The sequence below is a fragment of the Peromyscus leucopus genome, chromosome 23 (assembly GCF_004664715.2).
Source record: "Peromyscus leucopus breed LL Stock chromosome 23, UCI_PerLeu_2.1, whole genome shotgun sequence".
NCBI classification, from domain to species: Eukaryota; Metazoa; Chordata; class Mammalia; order Rodentia; family Cricetidae; genus Peromyscus; species Peromyscus leucopus.
This window is the reverse complement of record NC_051082.1, coordinates 29,723,434-29,739,709: the sequence shown is the minus strand read 5'-3', so window position 1 is coordinate 29,739,709 and position 16,276 is coordinate 29,723,434. Positions and strand designations below refer to the sequence as shown.

The window sequence follows — 16,276 nt, the reverse complement described above, 5'->3', positions numbered from 1 at the left end:
AGAGCACATTCTTGAGAAGTATTTGTCCAGTGAACTCATTGGAAATCAATATATTTCTGAAAAAGACATGCATGTGGCAAACCACAGAGAGCCCTACACCACAGTGACTAATTTTTCCTTGTTTCCTTTCTCATTATATGGTCATGGTTATATTAATGGAAAAAGAATGGATCATCATAAAATTACTTGATTTAACATGATGTAAATGGACAACTTATCTCATAGTTTTGTTTTGTCTTGTCTGCTAACTTGGGTCTTTTTTTTTTTTTTTTGACACAGAGTCTCATGAAGGCCAAGCTGGCCTGGAATATGTAGCTGAGAATGACGTTAAAACTCCAGATCACCCAGCCTGCAGCTCCCAGTGTTGGGATGGCAGGTGTGGGCCACCACATCCAGCTCTAGTGTTATATATTTTTAAACATCTCTTCAGAGCCAGGGAAATAGCTTGATGATGGCTATAGCACGCCTAAGGCACTGGGTACCATACCCAGCACCGGAAAAAAAAAAATCTGTGGTGAAATAACAAACATGCACAGTTAGAGAACCGAATTCTACTCTCAGCTTTACTGTCCACACTCCAGTATGCACTGGATCTGATCTGTCGAGACACTGGTTTCTTCACATGTGAAGAGCTCAGGCAGATTGTTCTCTGTGTTTGTGCTCATGTACACATGTGTGTGTGCATTCATATAAAGGCCAGAGGTTGAGGTCAAGTCTTCTTCTCTACCTTGTTTTTGAGCAGGCCCCAGGGATCCTCCCAGCACTGGGATTACAGGCATGTAATGTATCACAGGCTTTTTATGTGGTGCTAGAAATCCAAACTTAGGTTCTTACGCTTGTATATATAGCAAGCTCGTTCTTTACTCATTGAGCGAGAGGCAGGATCGTTTTGAGTTTGAGGCCAGCCTGGTATACATAGAGTTCCTGGCCAGACAGAGCTACATAATGAGATGTTTGTCTCAAAAACAAAAAAAAAAAAGGAAAACAAAAGGAGAGGGAGGGGGAGGGGAGAGGGAGAGAACAAAAAAGAAATAGAAAAAAAAAGGGTGGGGGTGGGGACTGGACAGATCAAGTCTAGGACAGCTCCAGTGTCGGATCGACTAGGATACCGAGAATTCCCGGATTTCTAGAGGGGCGACTGCGCCCCCTCCCGCGGGGCGGGGCCCTGACGCACTTCCGGCTGCGCCGTTGTTCAGCGGCTGTGCGGGTTCCAGACTCCGAAGCGGTTCTGAGTCACGGTGAGCCTGCGAGTCCCGGGTTAGCCTAGCGGCCGGGAAAAGGAGCGTTGGCCGAAAGGTGTAGGGAGGGAGGAACGGGCTTAGCAGCTGTGGTTCTGGTTCCGGGGATTCGTCCATCGTGGTTCTGGGAGGTTGCCTAGGGAGGAGCGGCCCCGCCCAGCTGCTGTAGGCGCCGCTCTACGGAAAGCCTTTTCCACCCTCCAAGGGCTTTCTCGAACAAAACCTTGTTTCTTTTGCTTCCGGAATTGCTTTTTCTGCGATCTCCTTCAGCTGAGCTCTTATGTTATCCGAAGGAAACTGCCTTCTTTTTTCCCTACCTCTCGCCCGGACATTTAAACTCGGGATTGTTACGAACAAGCCTGAGGTTAGGAACATTGTGTGAAAACCCGAATCTCATTAATCTTGGGTAATGTCCAGTCCAGGCGGGGAAATAGTCCCGTTAGGCTTTGTGTGCACAGAACAGGGATCTGCTTGAGTTTGGAAAGATTTTTAGAGGATCGTTTGTAAGTAGAGTATAGGAGAGAAAGGTGATTTATTTAGTGGGTTGACATGCTTGGAAATCTGTGTTGAAGGGGGACAATTGAAAAACTGAACAGAAGATTAACAGGCACAAAAGTTGTTTTTCAAATGCTGGAAGGCTTCTGATGAGAAACTAAGTATTGGTCCAGGGCTATTGAAATGATGCAGAATTTGGCTCGCTCTAAAGGATCCTTTCTTAGCAATTAGATCCGCCCCGCAGTTATGCTCCTGAAAAATTATTGGCTTGCCTAGAAGTTTTTCGAAAATAAGTTTGCTCGGTTTGAGACAGGGTCTTGCTGTATAGCCCAGGCTGGCGTATAATTGGTCATCCTCCTGTCTCTGCTATCCCCAGTGCTGTAATTAACAGGTGTGTGTCACCACGGCTTCAGCTTGGAGTTTCCAAGTACAGACTGTTCTTAAAGGCTTTATCTACCACTAGGTAGTAATTGCTGTTCATTTGCTGCAATCTGTGATACTTTGACTTATGTATACCTCGCCTTATACAGAATGAGTTTGAGGCTTATTAAGAGGGGTATATAAACTTTGCAGATTTGGCATAAAGGAGGGCAAAATTGGGAAGTGACCAAAAGCCTGCCCTGAAATAGGCTACATGCCTCTGCTGGTAGACTGCAAGAGTTAAAACTTATTATTTTATTTGCTCTGTGTGTGTGTGTGTGTGTGTGTGTGTGTGTGTGTGTGTGTGTGTCAAAGGACAATTTGCATGAATCAGTGCTTCCCTTCCATCATGTGGGCACCAGGATCAAACTTGGTAACAAGTTGCCCTCGTTACTCACCTAGCCATCTTGCTAGTCCAGTTAAACCTTTAAGATAGCTTTGGGTTTTGTTGTTGTAAAACCAAAAGGTTTTTTAAGACAGGGTTTCTGCCGGGCGGTGGTGGCACACGCCTCATTCGAGAGGCAGAGCCAGGCGGATCTATGTGAGTTCAAGGACAGCCTGGTCTGTCTCAGGAGGGTGGAGGGTGGAAACAGGGTTTCTTTGTATAGTCCTAGCTGTCTTTTTTTTTGTTTTTCGAGACGGTTTCTCTGTGTAGTGTTGCTTTGCTCCTGTCCTGGAACTCACTCTGTGGCCCAGGCTGGCTCGAACTCACATAGATCTGCCTGGCTTTTTGATTTTATGAACATTTAAGAAATTTTCAGAAACAAAGACTTGGGGAGGGAGGGCATCTCCAAATGGAAAGCTCAGCATAACCAAATTCGAAATTACTGGCTTTCTTTGGAGGGGAGGGGGGATGCCAAGATAGTTTATTATCAGATTTTTTTTTTAAATCTTGCCAAAAAAAAAAAAAAAAAAAAAAAAAAACTCCACAACATGCCAGTCAGGTGGAAGCATTTCTCTCACTCCTATCCCATCTCCTACCATTTCTTCTCTCTACGTCCCTTTTGTGGTGGTGGTGGTGTTTGAGAGCTGTGCATACATTTTTCACAGGCTGGCCTAATGGCCTCAACTCACTCCGTAGCCAAGGCTCTGGCTTTGGCCTGTCTCACAATGCTGGGATTGCAGACATGCTCTCCCATCACAACCATAAAAATTTACTAAAGAGACTTTTAGAGTCCAGGACTGAAAGGCTGAATGAAGGCAAGGCACATTCAATGGTTCAATTAGTGTTCCATTCTAGGGTACCAAGTGGGAGATACCAAATGTCCAAAAGCTAAAAGAAAAATGTTTCTAAGTCTCTTTGTTTTCATCACCTTTTTTGGTTGAATTTTCCTGTCAGTTTCTTTTCAGCGATATGTATTTTCTCCGACTAAGTAACTGTAAGCATGTGTCCTGCTGGGGTCGGTGACACCACTTTAATCCCAGAGCTCAGAAGGAGAGGCAGGCCAATCGTTTATGAGTTCCAGGTCAGCCAAGGCTATGCATCGAGACCCAGTCTCAAAATAACAACAACAACACACATTCGTTTTTTGTCTTTCTACCCATTATTCTGTTAAAATCTAACAGCAAGGCCACAAAAGATGGGCCAGTAAAGGTGCTTGTCCCCAAGCCTGATGGCCTGAGTTTGGTCCCTGGAACCTACATGATGGAAGAAGAGAAGTGAGTCTTGCAAGTTAGCTCTGACCTCTTAAAAACCTCTGTACAAACTGTGGCATGCATACACCTCACTCTGACACAAAATTGATCAATTAAAAAGGGGAAGGGCGCCCTGTGATAGTGGCACATGCCTTTAATCCCAGCACTCAGGAGGCAGAGGCAGGCGGGTCTCTGAGTTTGAGGCCAGCCTGGTCTGCAGAGCAAGTCCTAGAACAGGCTCCAAAGCTACAGAGAAACCCTGTCTCAAAAAACAAAACAAACAAACAAACAAAAAAAGGGCAATGGTGACTGGGGAAATGATTCAGTGGTTAAGAATATGTACTGCTTGATGGGCGGTGGTGGCGCACGCCTTTAATCCCAGCACTCAGGAGGCAGAGCCAGGCGGATCTCTGTGAGTTCGAGGCCAGCCTGGGCTACCAAGTGAGTTCCAGGAAAGGTACAAAGCTACACAGAGAAACCCTGTCTAGAAAAAAAAAAAAAAAGAATATGTACTGCTCTTGGCAGAAGACCCTAATTTGTTTCCCAGCAGTCGTGTTAGGCAGTTCACAAAATGTCTGTAGCTCCAGGGGTTCCCACTACTGCCCTCCACAGGTACCTGCCCTCATGTGCACATGGGAATGTAAACACAATGACACGGTTTTAAAATTAAAATTTTTCTTAACGCTAAAGACACTTAAATAAAAACTTGAATATGGGACTCGGGAAGAGGCTTAGTTAGTAAAATGCTTTCTGTGCAAGCATGAGGACCTGAGCACAGGTAAAATCCCAGATTTGTCTGTTTGTGCCTGAAATCTCAGTACTAGAAGGGCGAGACAGGCAGATCCTTAGTTCCATGGCCAGCCAGCAAGCCATGCTGGCCATGAGCTCCAGGTTCAGTGAGAGACCCTGTCTCAAAACAAACAATAAATAAGGTGAACAGTGACAGGGGAAGATGTCTGACATTGACCTCTGATCTATGCACAGGAAAGTTCATCTGTACACTTGTCTATACACGTATACACACCCCCAAAAAGAAAAACAATTGAATATGTTCTCCTTAAAAAGTCAGATAAGCCGGGCAGTGGTGGCGCACACCTTTCGTCCCAGCACTCGGGAGGCAGAGGCAGGCAGATCTCTGTGAGTTCGAGGCCAGCCTGGTCTACAGAGTGAGTTCCAGGACAGGCTCCAAAGCTACACAGAGAAACCCTGTCTCGAAAAACAAAGCAAAAGTCAGATAAATTCAGATTGCATCCTAATTAGACTTGGATTACTTTTGTTTTAAAGTTTTTATTCATTTATTTATTTGGTGCTAGGAATAGACCCCAAAGCTTTGTATCCACCAGACAGACACTCTTCTCCTGAGCTATCTTCCTAGCCCCTATATGCCATTATTTTTTTAAACAAGCTAGTTAATTCCAGCCTGGGACATACATGCTCATGCTGACAAACACAATCATTTGACTAGTCTACTTTTCTGTGTTCAGACAGTATTAGTTAGTTTGCTGAAACCATAGAAACTAAGGTACCTATAGTTACAAGATTGTGAAACAGTTTTTGGAGCAAAGATCTATTTTTAAATTATGCCACTCTGGACTTTGGGGGGAAATGGACACAACTCACATCAGGTGACTTAGCTGACTCCAGAACGATTTTGAACGATATGTATTTTTCTAATTTGTATGTATTAATGGTACAAAGTAACAGGCTTCATTGTGATATTTCCATGCACACATTCTTAGTCACTGTTCCGTTGATGGAAGAGACATTATGACCAAACCAACTCTTATAAGAGAAAGTGTTTAATTGGGGGCTTGTTTACAGTTTCAGAGGTTAAGTACATTATCATCGTGGCAGGAAGCATGGCCACATGCAGGCAGGCACTGGCCCAGTAGCTAAGAGCTATATCCTGATCTGTAGGCAGAGGGAGCAACACTGGGCCTGTTGTGAGCTTTTGAAACCTCAAAGCCCACCCCCAATGACATACTTCCTCCAACAAGGCCACACCTAATCCTTCTAATCCTTTCAAATAGTACAGTCCCTGGTGACTAAGCTTTCAAATATATGAACCTATAGGGGCCGTTCTTAGGCAAACAACCATAGCACATATAATTACTTTAATCATACTTAGTCCTTAGTTGCCCTTTCTTGTACCCCTCACACCCCTCTATCCCTTCCACTTCCCTTTTACTTTCATGTCTGCTCCCACCCTTCAAATTCTGCATAGGAGAGAATACGTGCTCATAGGAGAGAATTGGTGAGTCTGGCTTATCTTGCTGAACATGATAATTTCCACTTCCATCCATTTTTCTGTCAACATCATTTCTGAACAATGCTTTTTTTATATATATACAGTGTATGTTTGTGTGTGTGTGTATGTATATATGTATGTGTGTACGCGCATGCACACGCATGACGTACACATGCGGTCAGAGAACAACTTGAAGAAGTTGGTTCTCTTCTGCCACCATGTGGATCACAAAGGGTGGTCAGGCCCAGCAGCACTTTGATCCACTGAGCCATCCCACCAGCTCTGAACAATACTTTTTATATGGTAGTTGTCTGGTGGCCCCTGTGATGAAGATCAGAAAAACTTTTTTGATAATTTTATGGCAACTGTGTTTTTGTAGGTTTGAAGTGTGGCCCTTAAGAAACAGAAACCCAGAGGTACCAGGTCTGCTCCCCAGATCCTGCTCTTTCTGGAATCTGTGTGATGACCAAGGTGGTGGGCATGGCCACAGTTCTGGGCCCCAGGCCACCTCAGGAGCCAATGGGGCCTTCGACTCTTAAAGCTGAAGAGGATGAAGAGAAGGATAAGTGCCGCCCTAACCTAGAGATATCCCGTCAGCGCTTCAGGCAGTTTGGGTACCATGACACTCCTGGGCCCCGGGAGGCACTGAGCCAGCTTCGGGTGCTCTGCTGTGAGTGGCTGCAGCCCGAGATCCACACCAAGGAGCAGATCCTGGAGCTGCTGGTGCTGGAGCAGTTCCTGACCATCCTGCCCCGAGAGCTCCAGGCCTGGGTGCAGCAGCACTGCCCTGAGAGTGCAGAGGAGGCCGTCACTCTCCTGGAAGACCTGGAGCAAGAACTGGATGAGCCAGGACTGCAGGTGGGCGGGAGGGATCAGATGCTAGGAGACATAACATCCTTGGCAGCAGTCAGGGCTTGTCCATCTGTTGTGTGCAACTTTTCCCGGGGAGACACAACACACGTCTACTCACCCCAGATAGGGAACCCACAACAGACCAAACTACAGACACCACCAAAGTCCAGCTTGGTGAACTGATAAGTTTTATTGGGGTTGCTTATTAAAGTTTGGGTGAGGGGTTACTTACAGGAGCAGAAGTGACTCAAGACAGCTGCATCACCAGAGCCCAGCATGGGTGACAGCTCACACAGCTGGGGACCTGGAGCACACTGCCCAGCCTACAGGCAGCTCAGCAGGTTGGAGAATGTTTTGTCCAGGCAGCTCAGCTGGTCTGAGACTCTTGTTTGCAGCTTGGCTTTGCTTGGTCTCCTGTACAGCTCTGTTCCACTAGTCTCAGAGGGACGCCCAGCTTTTATTCCTTACTCTGACAGGGAGGGGCCTAATGAATCTGGTCAGTTTCAGGGACTTCCTGAGGCTAGTTTATGTTGTTTACCTTCCTGTAGGATGGAAGGCAGAAACTGTTACACAACAGCATCCAGTAAGATTATTAACCAGCTAGAAGCTTCTGGGGAGCTAGATCATGTTTCCTCCTGTTGTCTGCTCTTATCCTGAAGTAACTGTGGGAACCAAGTGGGATGGCTATTTTTCCCCTCCTTCCCTAGAATTCTGCTTAGCTTGCTTGAGATTCTTCTCATCTTGAGTCAGCTATGCATACGTCATTTCTTACTGTCTCTAGGTCTCATCTCCTCCAGATGAACAGAAGCAGGCTTGGGAGAAGATGTCAACTTCAGGAACTGCAATGGAGTCCTTAAGCAGTACTACCCAAGCTCAGCCTGTGGATGCCAGCCCCAAGTATGAGTATTGGGGGCCCCTGTACATCCAAGAGACTGGTGAGGAGGAGGTTTTCACTCAGGATCCAAGAAAGCGGCAAGGTAAGGACCCATCTCGGTGTCCAGAGAGCTCTGTAACTCTAGATTGACCTGACTGGTTGAGCAGCCTAGGCAGAAGTCATTCATGCACTTTCCTCCCAAACCCGACTGCCTCGGACAGGTTCCCAGCACTAGGATGGGCAGCATGCTTGCAGAGGGTTGAGTGGAGTGAGCTGTTTTAAAAATGAGTGACACTGATTGGGAGACATGGACAGGCTGAATGAGCCAGGATAGTGCCAAACTAGACAACAGTGAAGAGGTATTGCTGCCTATGAGCCCGAAGGGCCAAGAAAGAAGACCTGGTGTTACAGAACCAGACAAGAGCCGAGCCTTGGTAGGGAAGGAGGGGGTCACGTGCTAGGAGCCATGGCCCTAGGTCCTACCATTGTGTAAAGAGGGGAAAATGGGATAGATACCTCATTTTCACACTGTTCCTGTCACACATTTTCTGGTGTACCAGTTAGCAGACTCAACCGCAGCCGATGGTGTGAAAAGTCTTTAGGCCTAAGGGTCAGTTTCCTGGGATACGTAGCAGGACAGACTGGGTCTGGAAAAGGCCAAGGAGCCTCCGTTCTGAATCTCTGCAGATGTCACAGGTCAGAAATAAATTAGGGGTTGGAAATACAGCTCAGTTTATAGAGTGCTTACCTAGCATGCAGGAGGCCCTGGGTTCCATCCCCAGCACTCAGATTCAAGGTCATCCTTGGCTACATGGTGAGTTCAAGACCAGTCTAGGTTTTATGAGACCTTGTCTAAAAAAAAAGTATATTAGGGTAACTAACTTCCCCTACCTCAGATCTCCACAAATCATGGTTTACATATCAGCCTTATTTTTCTACAGGTTGTTTCTGCTCTTATATACTTTCATTTACCTGGTATAATAAAGTTTTCAAAGATTAATTAGATTTACATGTTGATGAAAATATAGCACATTGTTCCAAATCTTGTATTTATCATTTTTCATGGATATGGTATGTTCATGAGCAGAGCTGTGGCCCTTAGAAAATGCCTAAATTACTTACCATGTCCTAGATACTTGAAACCCCCTCTTGGAAACAAAATTTTGAGCCCTGTTGAAAACTATATTCTGTACCAGGCATAGTAGAGCACACCTTTAGTTCCAGTACTTGGGAGGCAGAAGCAGGTGAGATTTCTGTGAGTTCAAGACCAGCCTGATCTACATAATGAGCCAGTGCTTTGTAGAGAGATCCTGTCCAAAAAAAAAAAACCAAACAAACAAAAAACTGTATTGGGGCTGGAGAGACGGCTCAGCAGTAAAGAGCAGTGGCTGCTCTTACAAAGGACCCAGTTCATTTCCTAGCACCCATATGGAGTGCCTTACAATGGTCTATAACTCTAGTTACTAAGGTCTGCTCTCCAAGGGCATCTTGTCAGGGTGCACCGAGTAGTGTACAGGTCGGTTGAAGAAAGAAGGCACTCCCAACATAAAATTTTAAGGCCTATCGGGCAGCAGGAAGGTCCAGCCTCTTCTGATGGACTGAGCCCCCGAAAAGTTGTACAAAGATATATTTATTAAAAATTACATAAAGTATTTCCTCATACCAAGGTCCCTAATCTAATTTACATGTCTTCCTGAAGGAGAGCATCACATGCCATTACTCTAGTCCTTTATTATGTATCCTTTGCAGTACACAATAAGACAAGAGCCTCCGGTATGCCTGAGGCGTCTTGTGCCCAAAATCCTGGGAGGCTACAGTACCACCTTAGCGAAACAATCACTGTTTTCCACGAGGATTCTCCAAGGTCAAAGTACTTCTGAAAAAAACAACTGTTTGTTCTAATATCTGCCCCATACAGTGATGCTGCTAAATTCCTACAACAGTACCTGCACATTTGTTGTGCACATACAGATAAGCAGGCACATAAATAAAAATAATTGTTTGAAAATGTACATCATAGGGACAGACAAGATGGCTCAGCAGTTAAAGTACTTGCTCTGAAAGCCCAGTGACCTGAGTTCCATCCTTGGAACCTACATCAAAAAGAAGGAGAGAACTAAGTTCTGGACAAGGAGAGAACTAAGTTCTGGAGTTGTCCTCTGACCTTCACACAGGCAGTTACAGAAATGCCTGCACACACTCAGTAATTCCTATTTATTAATGAGACAGGGTCCCAGTGTGCAGTCTTGGCTGGCCTAGAACTCAGAGCTGCTTGCCTGTCCCTTCTGAGTGCTAGACTGAAAGTGTGCACCATCACTCCTGGCCTAAGTCTGTTGAAAGCTACATTCTAGGGGGCTGGAGAGAGGTGGCAGTTAAGAGTGCTTGTTATTCTTGCAGAGGACTTGAGTTCAGCTCCCAGCACCCACGTGGTAGCTCCTCAGCATCTGGAACTCTCCAGTTCCTCGTTCTGACTCTTCAGGCACCAAACACACATATGGTGCACATACATACATATAGACAAAACATGCATGTACATAAAGTAAGTCTAAAAAATGAGCAACAAAATTCCCACATTCTCCAGCCAGATACGGTGTCACACGCCCTGTAATCCCGGCACTCACAAAGGCCGAGGTAGAAGAGTTCAAGGCCAGGCTGGGCTATATATTGACACTCTGACTCAAGAAACAACAAAATCATATTCTCTGGGAAAAGTGAAAATTAAACTGTTAATTTAAGTTTTTCACTGTTTAGAGTTGTTAATAATCTTCCACTTACCTGGGGGCTTCCCTGGACTGCCAGAGTAATTAATTATACATGAAGAAAACCAAGAATATAACTTTGCACAACACTTGAAAATCTGAAGCAGGAGGATTGCCATGAGTTTGAGGCCAGCCTAGATCTACCTGTTGTGAGGTGTCTACTAGAGAAGACCACTCAGACATGGTTCAAGCCAAGAGAAGGTCTTCATTATCTGGCAGCAGCTTACACTGGGTGTAGCTGGAATTGTCTTTGTGCTGCCAACCAGATCCCAAAATAAAGACACGGAGACCTATGAAGACTCAGCCTTAGCTTCAGCTTATCCGCTAGCTCTTTTTTAATTTATTTAACTTTTATGTGCATTGGCATCAGATCCCATGGAATTAGAGTTACAGACAGCTATGAGCCGTCATGTGGATGCTGGGAATTGAATCCAGGTCCTCTGAAAGAGTAGCCAGTGCTCTTAACCACTGGGCCATCTCTCCAGCCTCACTAGCTCTTATAACTTAATTTAACCTGTTTTTATTCATCTAGGTTTTGCCTTGGGGCTTTTTGCCTTTCTTTCATTCTCTATGTCCTACTTTCCTGCTTCCTCCTTGTCTAGCTGGCTGGCCCCTGGCGTCTCCCTGGTGTCTCTTTTCTTTCTTCCTTTGAGTCTAAAATCCTCCTCCTACTTGTTCTCCCTGCCCAGAAGTCCCACCTATACTTTGTTCAGCTTTTTATTATACCAGTCAGGGGCAGGCAAGGTAAAACAGCGACACATCGTTACATAGTTAAACAAATACTCCACAACAACTGGGTATTCAGGACCAGAGTGCAGTCCCTAGCCTTTCTCTGGATGTGCTTTTAAGCATAAAAACCACATCCTGGGTTGACACACTTCAGTTAGCAAGAATGTTAGCCAGAAGCCAAAAAGCAAGGTTAGTACATTTAGGAACTTCCTCAGAACTGTGGGCTTTGATGGGCTGCGTCCTCGTTCTTGTTTCAGCAGGTAGTGGTGCTGTGTGCTGGGTTCCAAGGCCTGAATGGCACTTCCATCATGGTGTCGGTTGTGCTAGGACCTGGGGGCCTGTTGCAAACCTAGTATGTTACAGAAGAGTCTACAGAGTGAGACCCTGTCCCCAAAAGAAGGAAGACCCTCCCTCTAGCAGATTAAAGTGTTCCCCCACAATCCCCACTTTTAGAATACCATCCTACCTCAGTCTGCTCTCTTCCTTCCCTTTCTGTTCTGTGCCACGCACTCCTTCTGCCCCTTCCCCCCTGCTTTGGATTCTGAGACTCTGACCCTTTGAAACTTGATTCCGCCTGGGATAGCCAACCTCCTGCTCTTGAGGGCACCACACAAGTGAGTGCAGAATACAGACAGTTGATAGGCATGCGCTCCTGACTGACCGCCCTGGCACCACTGTCAGTAGACTGTGTACCCAGTGTACCTTTTCAGTTGTAAATAGAAATTAGGGGCTGGAGAGATGGCTCAGTAGATAAGAGCACTTTCTGCTGTTGCAGAGGACAGAGGCTTGAGCCCAGCACCCACAGGAGGCTGCTCACAACTGCCTGTGTGTTAACTCCCACTTCAAGAGACCTCATGGCCTCTTCTGGCCTCTGTGGGCACCTGTGTACATGTAGCAGACACACAGTTACACACATGCATAAAAATAAATCTTAAAATAAATATAAAAATAAATCTGGGATAATTGGGACTGGAGAGATGGTTAGACAGGTAAGAGCACTTGGTGCTTTTGCAGAGGATCCATTTTCAGTTCCCAGCACCCACGTGGCAGCTTAAAACAATCCAGAACTGCAGTTTTGGGGATCAGGCACCCTTTTCTGGACTCCATGAGAACCAGGCATGCACACAGTACACTTTAATATGTGCAAGGAAAATACCCATATGAACACTATTTTTTTATTTATTTGTTTGTTTTATTTATTTATGGTTAAAAAAGGACACTGGCTGGTGGTGGTAGCTCACACCTTTGATCCTCACACCTTTGATACCAGCACTCAGGAGGCAGAGGCAAGAGGATCTCTGAGTTCAAAGCCAGCCTGGTCTACAGAGTGAGTTCTAGGACACCCAAGGCCACACAAAGAAACCCTGTCTGGGGGAGTGAGGATAGAGGGGATACTGGCTTCAGAAGTGTTATGTAAAGGAGGGTGACCTTGAACTCCTGGTCCTGCTTCTACTTCCTTCTGGTGCTGGGATTTGAGATGTGTACCACCATACCCAGCTTCATATCTAGAGGGTTCTAAGTCAGCATATCACAGAGACTGGGCTAATTTTACTGTAGCTCTGTTCATAATACCCAAAATGTGGAACCAGCCTGGGTATCAGTGGATAAAGAAAATGTACATATATACACAATGGAATTATAGTCAACTGTAAAAACTTAAGAGAAAAATTATGACAGTTGGAGGAAAAATTACAATAGGATAGATTGAATCCTGTTGTATATACTTCCCTGTGCATATTCACATATCATTTCTACACAGAGTGGAAGACCAGGAGGAAGTGTTACCAGAGCTGGAAATGAACTGGGTTTTTTTGTTTTTGTGGATTTTTTTTTTCTGTTCGGTTGGTGGACTGGTTGGTTGGTTCTGACTTGATTGTAATTTTATTTGTTCTTGTTTTTTGTTTTGGTCTCTCTATGTAACCTTATCTGGCCCAGAACTCACCATGTAGACTAGGCTGCCACAAAAGACAGAGATCCACCTGCCTCTTGCTCCCAAGTGCTAGGATTAAAGATGTGCGCCACTATACCTGGCCCAGGCTCAGGTTTTAATGCCCATTTGGGCAAAGGGCTTTTAAGTGCTCTTAAGGGAGAGGAGTTGGCACTGTTCTCAAAGAAGCTTATGTACCCCTGAGAAGGTGTGCTGTACTGGAAGACTGAGCCAGTAGCACAGGACTGGGGGAGTTGACCAGTTTGAGCGTGAGTGGAACTCAACCTCACCCACAGCACTGAAACCTGATGTTTACCCTGGTAGAAACTTGAGCTCCTTTCTTTTACCTGCATGGCCCAGAAACCTTCCAAGGCAGAAATCCTTCACAAACATTGGCTCTGAGTATCTTGTAGAAGCAAATGTGAAGTCACAGACAGAATATTCCAGTGTCTTCTAGACTGCTTCAGAGCATACGGGGGTGGGAGTGGGGAGGGAACACACTCTTTCTGATAGTAAGAACTGTAAAATAATCATGTAATAGGTACTAGGAGCCGGGGCCCTCTGAACGCACAGTACCATAAACTAGATGTGACAGTAACTTCATTTGTATTGCTGTTAGAGCTGTTTCACACATCATCATCCTTTCAAATCCGTCTACCTCCCTTGGTGATCCTGCTACCCCTGTACCAGCTGCATCCTCAGAACAGGAACAACTGATGCATCCTTAACCCGCCTGCTTTCAGGTTTGAAATCGAATCCTCAGAAGGAGGACTCAGCAGATGAGCAGAGAAGTTCTGAAGAGGAGTCTCATGCAGACGGACTCAAAAGAGACATCATCCCCATGATTGCTGCCAATAAGTACAGGTCAAGGTCAGAAAGGCAGTGGGCCAACAGTCTGGGAAGGGAGAAGGGAGCAAGAGCTTCTCTGCAGGATGCAGGTTCGAGGAGAGGGGCAGAATCCATGTCTGCTAAGCCTGCACCGGGAGAAAAACGTTACATATGTGCAGAGTGTGGGAAGGCCTTTAGCAATAGCTCAAACCTCACTAAACACCGGAGAACACACACTGGGGAGAAGCCTTATGTGTGCACAAAGTGTGGGAAGGCTTTCAGCCACAGCTCCAACCTTACCCTTCATTACAGAACACACTTGGTGGACCGGCCCTATGACTGTAAGTGTGGGAAAGCCTTTGGGCAGAGCGCAGAACTCCTTAAACATCAAAGGATGCACACGGAAGAGGCGCCCTATCAGTGTAAAGACTGTGGGAAAGCCTTCAGTGGGAAGGGCAGCCTCATTCGACACTATCGTATCCACACGGGGGAGAAGCCCTATCAGTGTAACGAGTGTGGAAAGAGTTTTAGTCAGCATGCAGGTCTCAGTTCCCATCAACGCCTGCACACAGGGGAGAAGCCCTATAAGTGTAAGGAGTGTGGCAAGGCCTTCAACCATAGTTCAAATTTTAATAAGCATCACAGAATCCATACTGGCGAGAAGCCCTATTGGTGTAACCACTGTGGGAAAACCTTCTGTAGCAAGTCCAACCTTTCCAAACATCAGAGAGTCCACACTGGAGAGGGAGAAGTACTGTAACTGCCCATCCTCCTCTGTTGTTCTTGTTGTTGTAAACATTAGAATGTGAATGCTAGAGAGCAGCTCTGTAATACAATGATGTTTGGTGGTAGATTTTGCTCTAGTCATCAAGGGATGCCATGGAGGGAGGACTCCACAGTGACAGGGCAGGCGGAGGTCTGCGGAGCAGCAGTGAGCTCCACAGTGGTCACCTCGGCCAGCAGGGTCCCTCTTCACACTCCAGGCCCTAGTGAACTATGCTGACATTGCCTTCCGCATAGTTAAACTGATGTGTGTCCAGTGTAGTTAAGGAGGAAACATTAAAATTGTTTAACTGTTTTAACATATATTCCACAGTTGTAGTTTGTAAAGAACTGAGCCACCTTGAACAGTCTGTTTCAGAATAAACGTATAGCATCATGTAATGTCTCAGGACTGTTATTGTGATAAATGAAGATGTTATACAACACTTGGTTTTTTGTTGTTGTTGTTTTTTACAGTTTTTGGGTGGGTGGGTGGGTAGGTGGGTGGATGGGTATGTGAGTGTGTGCATGCCCTAGCACATATGTGGAGGCCAGAGGACAACTTGAATGAATTATTCTCTCCTTCCATCCAGCATATGGGTCCCAGGAATCAAACTCAGGTTGTCAGACCTGGTGGCAAGCTCCTCACCCACTGAACCTATCAGTAGCCATGTTACTGAACACTCTTGGTTAAAATATTGGCCAGGCATGGGGGTATACTCTCATAAAGAGAGGATCATGAGTTCCAGACTGGCTAGACCATGTCAAAGAAAGGGGAGGAGATAGAGGAAGGAAGGAAAGAGCAACCGCCTCCAGTCTGGAGCTTGTGAATGTGTGTGATGAAATCATGGGCGAGTATGGGTATAGCTGCCTTGATGGTCTGCACTGTTGTAGTGTGCTGTCCTGACAGTGAGCACACACTCTTCTTGAGATAAGCTTTCTATGTGTAGCCATGGTTTTTTGAGACAGAATTTCTCTATCTAACCCTGGCTGTCCTGGAACTTGCTCTGTAGACCAAGCTGGCCTCAAACTCACAGAGATCCACCTGCCTCTGCCTCCCAAGTGCTGGGATTAAAGGTATGCGCCACTACCACCACCTCCTGGTGTGAACACATATTTTCATTAGTGGGATCATTTTGTCAGCCTGTGAGTTTTATATCAACCCTGTCTATACTCATGTCTATGAAAATCAGCTCTCGGCCGGGCAGTGGTGGTGCACGCCTTTAATCCCAGCACTCGGGAGGCAGAGACAGGCGGATCTCTGTGAGTTCGAGGCCAGCCTGGACTACCAAGTAAGTTCCAGGAAAAGGCGCAAAGCTACACAGAGAAACCCTATCTCGAAAAACCAAAAAATAAAATAAAATAAAATCAGCTCTCCATAAGCAGCTTCTTTTTGAAGACTACAGAAGTCAAAATCCAACAGGATTACCTTAAATCCTCCCTGGCAAAATCCAAATGTAGTCTCTGCACTGATGAAACATCTCCCGTTCCTTCTGTCCGATGCTGTCC

The 16,276-nt window shown here is 45.7% G+C and overlaps 1 protein-coding gene across 1 annotated transcript; it reads left to right on the top strand.

Moving 5' to 3' along the window:
- Nucleotides 1-1,133: 1,133 nt before the first annotated feature.
- Nucleotides 1,134-15,169, top strand: Zscan21 (zinc finger and SCAN domain containing 21). Its single transcript, XM_028859648.2, has 4 exons — nucleotides 1,134-1,238; nucleotides 6,416-6,894; nucleotides 7,670-7,865; nucleotides 13,921-15,169. Exons 2-4 carry the CDS (start codon nucleotides 6,499-6,501, stop codon nucleotides 14,763-14,765), a joined length of 1,437 nt encoding a protein of 478 aa, XP_028715481.1. The 5' UTR covers nucleotides 1,134-1,238; nucleotides 6,416-6,498; the 3' UTR covers nucleotides 14,766-15,169.
- Nucleotides 15,170-16,276: the final 1,107 nt, after the last annotated feature.

Coding starts and splice junctions, on each gene's coding strand:
- Zscan21 (XM_028859648.2), top strand. CDS start 6,499: ATGACCAAGGTGGTGGGCATGGCCACAGTTCTGGGCCCCAGGCCACCT. Junction 6,895..7,669: donor TGGATGAGCCAGGACTGCAG/GTGGGCGGGAGG, acceptor TACTGTCTCTAG/GTCTCATCTCCTCCAGATGA. Junction 7,866..13,920: donor GGATCCAAGAAAGCGGCAAG/GTAAGGACCCAT, acceptor GCCTGCTTTCAG/GTTTGAAATCGAATCCTCAG.